Source organism: Diabrotica undecimpunctata, chromosome 9 (assembly GCF_040954645.1).
Source record: "Diabrotica undecimpunctata isolate CICGRU chromosome 9, icDiaUnde3, whole genome shotgun sequence".
NCBI classification, from domain to species: Eukaryota; Metazoa; Arthropoda; class Insecta; order Coleoptera; family Chrysomelidae; genus Diabrotica; species Diabrotica undecimpunctata.
Window position 1 is genome coordinate 49859362 of NC_092811.1, and position 10259 is coordinate 49869620.

Consider the following 10259-nt stretch of genomic DNA (forward strand, 5'->3'; position numbering starts at 1 on the left):
CCTTAAGCGAGCATTGGCAGTTGTAAACGCTGCAATAAAAACATTTGTATCCTTAGATTTTTCCACAAACTGTTCTTTCACGCAAAATGTTACCTGAGCCATGTCGTTATCAAAGAATAAACAGTTAGTAATATCTAGTGTGTCATCCAATAGTATCTCATACCATCGTTTGCAGTTAGTGATATATTCGGTCTGGGACAAATTCACTCGTTGGCCGAATTTACCCCATAGACTGTTTAGACAGAGTTTAGCAACCTCTCTTCTACCTGGGTTAACAGAGATTTTAGACAGATCTAAATCTATTCCCATTTGCGTTTTCACAGTCAGAGCATATTCGTCGTTTGATGTACAAGTATGTGGACTACTTTCTAATTTTATTTTCATAAAGTCCTTTACGTATCCTTTAAACAACTCCCTAGTTGTTTGCTCAAAGTGCCACACCTCGCTAATACTGGTGATTTGATAGCCTTTTTCCAAAGCTTTCTTCATCTCCAACGTTGTCCATGTTCCTGAAAACATTCTTTGAGAATCCGTATGAAGACACGTGTCTGGCATGTCTTCAATGCATTGTTTGCAGAGAGGAAACAATAGCTTTGTTGTTCTTAGCGGTAATACAGGGTGATACAACCGTCTAGGGGGAAGAACAGTGCACTGAATAAGACCAAACCACGAAAAATCATAAGCAACAGGATTGTAGATCTTAAGAGGATGACCCACCGGATAAGCGTCATAATATTGGACTGTTGGATAGAGAGACACGACATCTATATACCGGAGTTTTTTACCGTAAACCAGTAATTTGGTTGCATTTGTTCGGCCACCGTAAAAAGCGTCACGGGGGTTCAAAGGTTTAGGTATGTGTGTTGGTACTGCTGCACACTGACACTCCCAAATCTCGACTACTTTGTAGCCGGCATCTTTGAGCTGTTGGGTTCTTCGTAACGTGTGTTCATATAAGTCACCCATTGTTTCGTTATTTACAGGGTGTACAATATCCGACGAAAAACACGAGGGATGCCCGTGCCAAAAACAACCATGAAACTGGTATACAGTATTCCCACAGTTGAGTGCATGTTGCACGCCTGGAAACTGTGATAGCCATGAAACGGCTGCAGAGCTGTACAAGTCCTTATGTTCTTTTTCAACAACTGCTATTTGATTGCGGGGTAAATATTTTGACCGGTAAATGGCTAAACATGTACTAGCTATCGTAACGTACTGAAAACAATCAATATTGGCAATGGTTAAAAATTCTTTACGAAGTTCTAAACAACCACGTCGCAAAATATCGACATCAGAGTCACAATAAGCATGAAGTTCTTTTTGAAAATCAAATACATATGCTTCTTGCACGCGCTCAGCATGCCATTTTAAAAAGGTTTCTCTTTGTGAGGGCTTCATTGTATTTGGTGATGTAATAAGATGTGTCAGGGAGTGGTCCAATGTATGAATGGTTTTCTAGTTTGTTAAAATAATGAGGAAAATAACCTTTTTTCAACTCGGTCAAACCAAAAGTTTTAGGGAAACCTGCTAATGGTCCACAGACAAAATTAGAGCTATCTATAATTTTTAAAGCAAGGTGCGGTATTGTTAACAGCATCAGCTTGGAACCACTGTAAATAGTATAGGGTTTTATTGTGTTATTTACGCAGTACTTCAAAATAAAATAGGAGTCGTAACCTTTAGCGTTGTGTCCAATCGCCGTGTATGCACGGTGCTTCTCAGAAATGAACCATTGGCAAAACTCGTTGTTATCTTTAAAAACAAATTTATTTCCATCAAAATCGTGTGCTATTATTAAAATAGGTACATGTACTCCATCAACAAGCATTGTTTCGTAGTCAAAAAATAGGTATTTTTCTGTGTAAGTACATTTACGTACAAAGACATCTGTAAGGCCGTTACAGGCACACGGAACGGTGCAGATGGTAGGGTGTTTGTAATTTGCTTTGCACCCTGTGTTTAATTGATCAGATTGTTTGTTGCACGTGCATGGCACAGAGCAAATACCCCCTTTGGCGAGCTTTCTCTGCATGTAACACGTATGTGTGGAGGTTTCCACCCACAGGGCACAGTTCGTACATACGCTAAACCCACAGTGATGTTTTTTATTCCTCTGTATCACTTTGTTACAGCCTGTACATTTATGCACAAGTGCACACACATCCTGGTGATTCTGCAAGCACTCCTCATTAAAACAGTATCTATTACAGTTGTTACAATAAATTTTGTGTTGTTCTTTATGCACGGGCTGATTACACACATCGCATATTACAGACTTTTTACAACGATGTTTATGTTTGTTTTGGTAACATGTGTCGCATTTATGACAATAATACACACACCCATAAAAACCAGCCATATTATTAATGACATCATAATGGTCTTTTAGTTTATACAGGCATAATAGTGTGGGTTTGGGCGGTCCTGCATAAATAACCGAATTGAAGTTATCTACACAAACAATTTTAATTTGTACATCAAACAGTTGTTCAGCTCGCTGAATATCCTTCAGAGAACAACCAACAGCTGCATCTATGTCCAAAATTTCATAGTTTACGAGCTAGCACTCCTTGAAGTTGACGACCTTGGCGTATGTTTGCTATTTGTCTAGATGTTAAAGAGTGGTTTAAGATGTTTGTTGTATGGTATGTTAGAGCAACGACTATGGCTCTTAAGGCGCACAAATTATCACTGTTACGAATTACAGTTATACTTCGCTTGGTGTGACGGTTTCTCGCTAAATTTAAGGTAGTGGTACGACCACAGCCTCTAGGTAATTTCAGCACTTGTATGTCAAACGTTGTTTCGTGAATATCGACCGACTCGTCAGATGTCAAGACGTTTTCAATTAGATCTAATAAACTACCAAATGTGGTAGAAGTAGACGCTGCTGTTGAAAGGGGCTGATTAAAGCGCGGGTTACTAGCAATAATTCTAATTTTATCAACTATTACATAGTTTGATTTTATTTTTACATCTTCTAAACAACTATTTAATGTAGTCAGCAAGTCCTCTGTAGCATTGTTTGTGCGTGGTATGGTGCAAGAGTATGTATGTAAATACGCGTCAAACTTTCGTACATATCGGCGATTCAAAAGTGTTACAGTACAAGCCATGTTACTAGAACAAAAACAAAAGATTCTTTTACCTATTTAGGTGCCTGTTTTTTGTAACAATATAAATACTACAAAGGACTAATAAACCGCAGAAAAAATACAGACAATACGGTTGTATAACATTCAATATAAAGTCATGTCGTGAAAGCTACGGGGGAGGGTTCGACATAATCAACAAGTCGCAACAGTCTAAGCACGTTGCTGCATAGCCACATGGCAACGACACTGTATATCTATGTAAGATCTTCGTAAAACCATGTTTAGACTTTATGGTAGTAATCATGTAGGTCATTCTGCGAAGATCTTACATGATACACAGGTTAGCCTATACTAACAACCAATCATTACATAACAATGAGTCAACATTAGATATATTATATATAAAGTCTTGGTGTGCATTCTACGGATGTTCTACACAGACAACAGATGTTGTTAAGTAAACGAGAACAGTCTAGACAAGATGTGGCATGTCCACAAGGTAGTGCGACTGTGTTAATTTCCCTACTTAAACAAATTTTACATATAATAAGTTGATTCGCCTCTCTGTTTACCTCAGTGTCTTGTGTTTCCACATTTGCGTTTACCTCAGGGTCTTCCACATTTTTGAAGATATCAATGATAATACAAAGATCCGTAGTTATAGTTCGTTTAAATGGGCCTGTATGTATAAAATTGCAGGGAGCTGCTCTGATTTCACTATAATTACGTAGAGGAGTAGGCGAACCGTTGTCGTGAAATGTTGTTAATCGAACAATCATCAAAGTAATGTCTTTATTCGTTATATAATAAGTCTTACCATTTTCATAAAAAAAACCAGCTTCTGCGTGTTTTTTAGCAGAAATATTCCTATTTGTAAATGTTTTTAGACGTTCTTCGACTGTCCACAGTTTTTGAGCTTGTTTATAGGCAATCAGAAAACAACAATCGTGTTTGTGTTTATCTAACGTTATGTCATCTGAAAGCCATTTATTATAGACAACACCGCAAAAAGCACATAAGACTTTATCATTTACACCTGTATAATAGAAACCTGCAATAGCTAGTACTATCGGTTTGATGGGGTGGCTGGGCATCCATTCGTCAAAAGAGCTCAAGCGCTTGATGATTACAGGGTACAGTAGATGTGCGGTTATCATTTTTTCTACAATAAAAAATCAACTATTTCAGCCATCAGTCGTGAAGTATGTAAGAGCAACTTTATTGTCTAGTTAGCACATTTTAGATGAAAAGATTTAAATAAAAAATAAGAAAAACGACACATCGTTATTAATGTTTGGTTGCTAGGCTTTTATGTTTTTTTTGTAGAAGATACTGTGCTAACATGTTTGCGGCGTGCGTCTCTAACGGCCATTTTATAGAAGGTTTTATTACTAGACGGTACACCTGTACGACACTTATGACACCGAAAAGATACAAAACTTGTTGATAGAGGTTGACTAACACACGCATGTTTGACACACGCTACACCTGATCAGACTAGTAAAAATTTTTCATGATTTCGCCTAGACATCTAAAAAAGTAGATCTATATTAATGTTTATATCAATGCTTTGAATGTCAATAGTCAAGATTATGTCAGACAAAAAAGGAGTGGAAAAAAACATTGTATGAATGCTTAGAAAAACATACCTACGAATACCCTTATTGTTTACAATTATTTGTTTTAACACGTTTACGTCGAGCATCTCTGACAGTCATTTTATAGAAACCGTTACGACCGGAATCTTCACCTGTACGACAAGCATGACAACGAAACGTTGCTACATTGATCGTACCTGGTTGACTTATACAGGGTTGATACGTCTTACATGTGCTACACAAAAGCATGCATGCATACTTGTGCACCATCACAACACGACGGTTCATCTAAAAAATATCTACATTTTTATACGTGTTTTTATCAATATGAGGCTCAAAAGTATAAACGGTCTAGACTTGCTGTTTAGTTGTTAAAGCATTATTTTTTCAAAAAATTACAAAAAACAAACGACTACGCATTGTAGGAAAACAACTGACTACAAAATTGTAAGGGTACACATATTTTACATGATAAAAAACTCTGTGGCACATTAGTAATTATAGAGGCATGTCACTTAGTAGTTATAGAGGCTTAAAAATTCGCTACGCACGCTACAAGATGCCTACAAGGCATAAACACTATTTGAAGTTCTGCGTTCAAACAGTTCAAAACCAAACTAATGCTCTGTAAAAATATATAGCAAATCACAAATAACCTTTTTTTATTTTCAACATTCTCTTGTGTGTCTTTGAAATTAAATGGTTAACAAACCAATATCTTGAGAACTCTTTGTGATTTTTGCTAAAACCAGATTTTAACACAGTCGACAAGATCCAGGACGAGGCTGAAAGATGTCATCAATGACACACTAACAGAGTGTAAGAGAGGGTTGCAGAGACGTACAGAGGGTAGCAGAGGCGTACAGAGGGTAGCAGAGACGTACAGAGAAAGGAGCTGTGGGTATCTGAGACATGCTGTGACGAGGTGTGACATGATAAGAGGGATAGACTAAGAGATAGATATATATATATATATATATATATATATATATATATATATATATATATATATATATATATATATATATATATATATATATATATATATATATATATCTAGAGAGAGAGAGATAGATATAGAGAGAGAGTTTGATGTGTGCTAACGCATAGGTTGTTTTTTAGCAGACGTTGTACGTTTATTACCCCGGTTTGTAAATTTTTTAAAATGATTTAATCCTGTCACACCCATTCGGCAAAAATGACACCGAAAATGAACGAGGTTGTGTGTATAGGGTTGACCCATACATGCTTTATATTCACCACAATTTATACATAGTAACAATTTCATGTAGTTGTACACCTTCACCATTCCATATACCATCTGAAACAACAACGCCTTTGTAATTTTACGCAAATTCTGCAGTATCACATAAAAATTCTTAGACGATCGGTTATCACGCATCGACACATAGCGCATTTATCCACAATGTAACCACAGTCTGTGCATGTGACAAGATGCCTACAAGGCATAAATACTATTTGAAGTTCAGCGTTTAAACAGATTCTGCAACTTATCAGTGTTAGCACGAACCTCTGCACTCATTAATAATATACACATATCTGTGTGCACTATGTACTTAAAACCTGAATAAAAAAAGCCTTCCTTTGCTAAATCTTCAGCATCTCGTCGGGGTTGTGACTCAAAAGTCTTTAATCTTACTTCGTACGAAGATACATCTGTCATGGCTACAAATCGCAAAGCTGACCCATTAAAGAAATAACCAGCCTTCGCGTACTGACATGCATCGTCGCCGAACCATTTAGCAAAGGTGTTTAACCGTTCCTCGTAGGAAACTAATTTTTTTATTTTCCTAAAAAGCTTTCTAAAACAACATGTTGCTTTATGTTTTTTCATAGGGATGTCTGTAGCCAACCACTTATTTACTGATGTGTCACAGAATTTACATCGTACTTTATCATTATGACCGGTGTAACTAAAGCCTGCTATGCTCAAATGTATAGGTTTCATTGGGTGGGAGATGGGCCATAAGATGTCATTGGGATATAAGAAGTCAGTCGTTTAGATAGTGAACGATATTCCAACAGCTTAGCTGACATGACTAAAAAAATGACACAATTTTACAAAACGCCTAAAAATAGTCTATTGATTAAAATGATGGAAAAACCAGATTCAGCAAAGCCTTTACTACACAATCTATTCATATTACACTGAAATATTTGCAAACTCCTTGTTGGCAAACCATTACATTCGTGGCCTCCTTGTGTGATGAAATTAAGACAAAACAGCTAGGTGATCAGCAGAAAGACAAGAGATACAGCTGGCCAGTGAAACAACCGGATAGAGATACCATCAGAGACGTTGTCATGGTCAATTTGTAGTCAGCGCTATAAACTTGGGAGACTGATAAATGGGTATTGAACAATATGGAAATAAAATTTACTCCTAAACATATAATGCTTAACGATAACCAGTACAAAGCTACTCCTGGCTTATATAATTTGCTATTCTACAAGAAACCGCAAGACTTTACACCAAACGATTGCATTAACTATAAAAAAATATTCGAAGTCACAGGTATTCATCGAGATTCCCGAGGATATTTGAGACATCAATCATTCCCAGATAAATTCAATAAAATCATCAAACCCCTGTATGTTGAAGAAGAAAGACATCTTCAAAACATTTGCCGGGACGGACGAGTTCAAATGGTGAAGCAAAAAGAAAACACACACCGGTGGAGCAGCTAAAGACCAAACATGAAGCTTCAAATGAAAACGTCAATGCGAAAAGAAAAAAACATTTGGAAAGCAGCACACCTGTTGACAAGTCAAAAACTAATCAGAGCCCAGAAAGTGGACAGCTATACGAGGAATTGAGTAAAATATGGCACCTCTATAATGAAAACAATGACCCGAATTTCCTAGTAGAGGGACTTTATTTCAAAAGCCAATGCCTTAAATGGAAAAGAAGCAGAATTATTAGTAGACGAATTGCGCGATCTAGATATTATTGAATAAAACAACCGTTAGAAGATTGATTTGCACTTACATTTTGTATATGATTTTATATATTAAAATATATTATATGAAAATTGGTATTTTATTTGCAATTCCTCCTCCGCAATTATTGTTTTTTCTAAAAGCCCGGTAAAATACTAACGTCGTCTACGTGTTACACAGGTAGACCATTTTAAGCATCCAATAATTAAAATGTATTGTGTGATACTATTTTTAAAACACAGCTGTTTATCACGGGCGTAACCGCAGGTCGGTAGTTCACCTTATCTACAAAAGCTGTTGTGTTTATAAACACGAAAAATCGTACTGATTATCTTACAGGCATAAACACTACTAACCTTGAAAATATCTTAGACATCCGATTTTATGAAAAACAATAAAAACCATAATTGTACTGTACATACATAACAGACTGTAGGACAAAATTGAAAATACAGGACTCACGCTCATGCTATTTTGTTTTACATTTATGATTTAGACGACCGACAACCGTTTTGTATGTTCGACCACAAACCCTACATGTTAAATGCTGCTTCACGTGCTTCTTTGAAGAAGGTCTGTTGCAATATTTACACATATATACACGAACTGTTTTCTTAAGAATTAATAAAGAGTCCATCTGAAAAATAACCCTGAATAAAAAAGACCAAGCCTATTTTCTATAAATGACGAAAATTGTTGGATAGCATAAGACAATATTCTAGAACAGTTCCGACGAATATGTATTCAGAGAGAAGTTTTCCAGAAGACACAAATATTTAAATGTATACGGATAGCAAGCAGGAAAAACTACAAAAAGACCACTCCCTAGAAATCAAGAAGGCGAGGCATTTCAAAATTACAAATAACAAAGAACTGTAATGTAGTGATACACAAAAAGGAACAGCACAAACCTTTGTCTATACAAATACATGTGTCTATCAAATACGAAAAACTGCATAAACACACAAATTTAACGATTAGACAGCCATAGAAAACAAACCAGGAACAGCACAAACTTTTGTCTATACAAATACATGTGCCTATCAAATACAAACTATAGAAAAAACACGCAAATTTAACGATTAGATAGCCATAGAAACAAAAAATGTAACAGAAAAAACTTTTGTCTATACAAATACTAATTATGTGCCTATCAGATACAAACGACAAAAGCAAGAACACTAGAAAATTCAAAAATGCAGAAGAACAGACGCTGCCATTTCGTACATAAAAATGACTGAATATCAAAGGTACAGACGTAAAATGCAGAAGAAAAACTAATTGTCTACGAACACGCCTAGCCAAAACAGCACTATTTTAAAACACACAGCCTGTAAAAATTATCTGCCTACTCTCGATCATAAAAATGCCAAAAATAAAAACGTAAGAGAAAGTAGAAACACACAAAAAACAAACATATTGTCTACGAAAAATTAGAGAGCATTTGAAATGTGACATAATCGACAAAATCGTGGAACAAACCTCTCAAAATCGTAGAAAAAGCAAGTACTACAATGTTATGTATTTGCTGTTTTTTTTTGTATGTTGTAAAAATATGGATACAAACTCTAGAAACAGAACTGGTGAAAAGCTTTTGTCTATACAAATACTAATTATGTGCCTATCAAATACAAACTATAGAAAAAACAGCAAAAACACGCAAATTTAACGATTAGACAGCCATAGAAAACAAACAAGGGAATATAACAGAAAAACTTTTGTCTATACAAATACTAATTATGTGCCTATCAGATACAAACGACAAAAGCAAGAACACTAGAAAATTCAAAAATGCAGAAGAACAGACGCAGCCATTTCGTACATAAAATGACTGAATATCAAGGGTAAGGTATAGTAGTAAAAAATGCAGAAGAAAACAACATATTGTCTACAAAATATTATTAGCCGGCTCGATCATAAAAATGTCTGAATATAAAAAACATAAAGAAGGTAGAAACACACAAAAGAAATTGTAACAGAAAACATATTGTCTACGAAAAATTGGAGAACTTTTGAAATGTGACATACCATAAAACGAAAAAATCGTAGAAAAAACAAGTACCACAATGTTATGTATTTGCTGTTTTTGTATGTCGTAACGACATGGAGACAAACTCTAGAACAAATCAAAACTGGAATAAGCAATACAGATTAGCCACATACTAGATTGGATACATGAGCAGCTAGAGCCTGTAGAGCTATATCACTAATCTGTATATTCGTAGCTGCTTGTATACGAACCCGCACAAAAGGAAAAAGGACCAGCGCACAACAAGGTAATAGACACGAACGGAGCCCTAACACTATAGAATATATAAAAAATATATCTCTGCTTTATAGACATGAAATACCCATTTAAAAATCACACAACCATGTACTATTCATGAGGGCAAGAAAATACAAAAAAAAAATAAAATAATAACGCTTACCTTGTATTCCTTTGTAGCTTCGCCTATTTAAAATTTTTAAACTGTTTGTCCTTGTGTAGTGTAGTGTGATGTACAATTTTATGTTTATGACAGTCTTTGATTGCTGGATAGGCCAAAATTGACGAAATGTCCCTGAAGATGGTCTAGGAAGGGAAAGTACTTGGGCAGGATTT

At 35.6% G+C, this 10259-nt stretch overlaps 1 protein-coding gene across 1 annotated transcript; it reads right to left on the bottom strand.

Moving 5' to 3' along the window:
- Positions 1–3493: 3493 nt before the first annotated feature.
- On the bottom strand, positions 3494–4255 carry LOC140450683 (baculoviral IAP repeat-containing protein 8-like). Its single transcript, XM_072544350.1, has one exon. It carries the CDS (start codon positions 4253–4255, stop codon positions 3494–3496), a length of 762 nt encoding a protein of 253 aa, XP_072400451.1.
- Between the last annotated feature and the right edge of the window lie 6004 nt (positions 4256–10259).

Bases quoted from the DNA above. Each gene is read 5' to 3' on its own strand.
- LOC140450683 (XM_072544350.1), bottom strand. From the start codon at position 4,255: ATGATAACCGCACATCTACTGTACCCTGTAATCATCAAGCGCTTGAGC.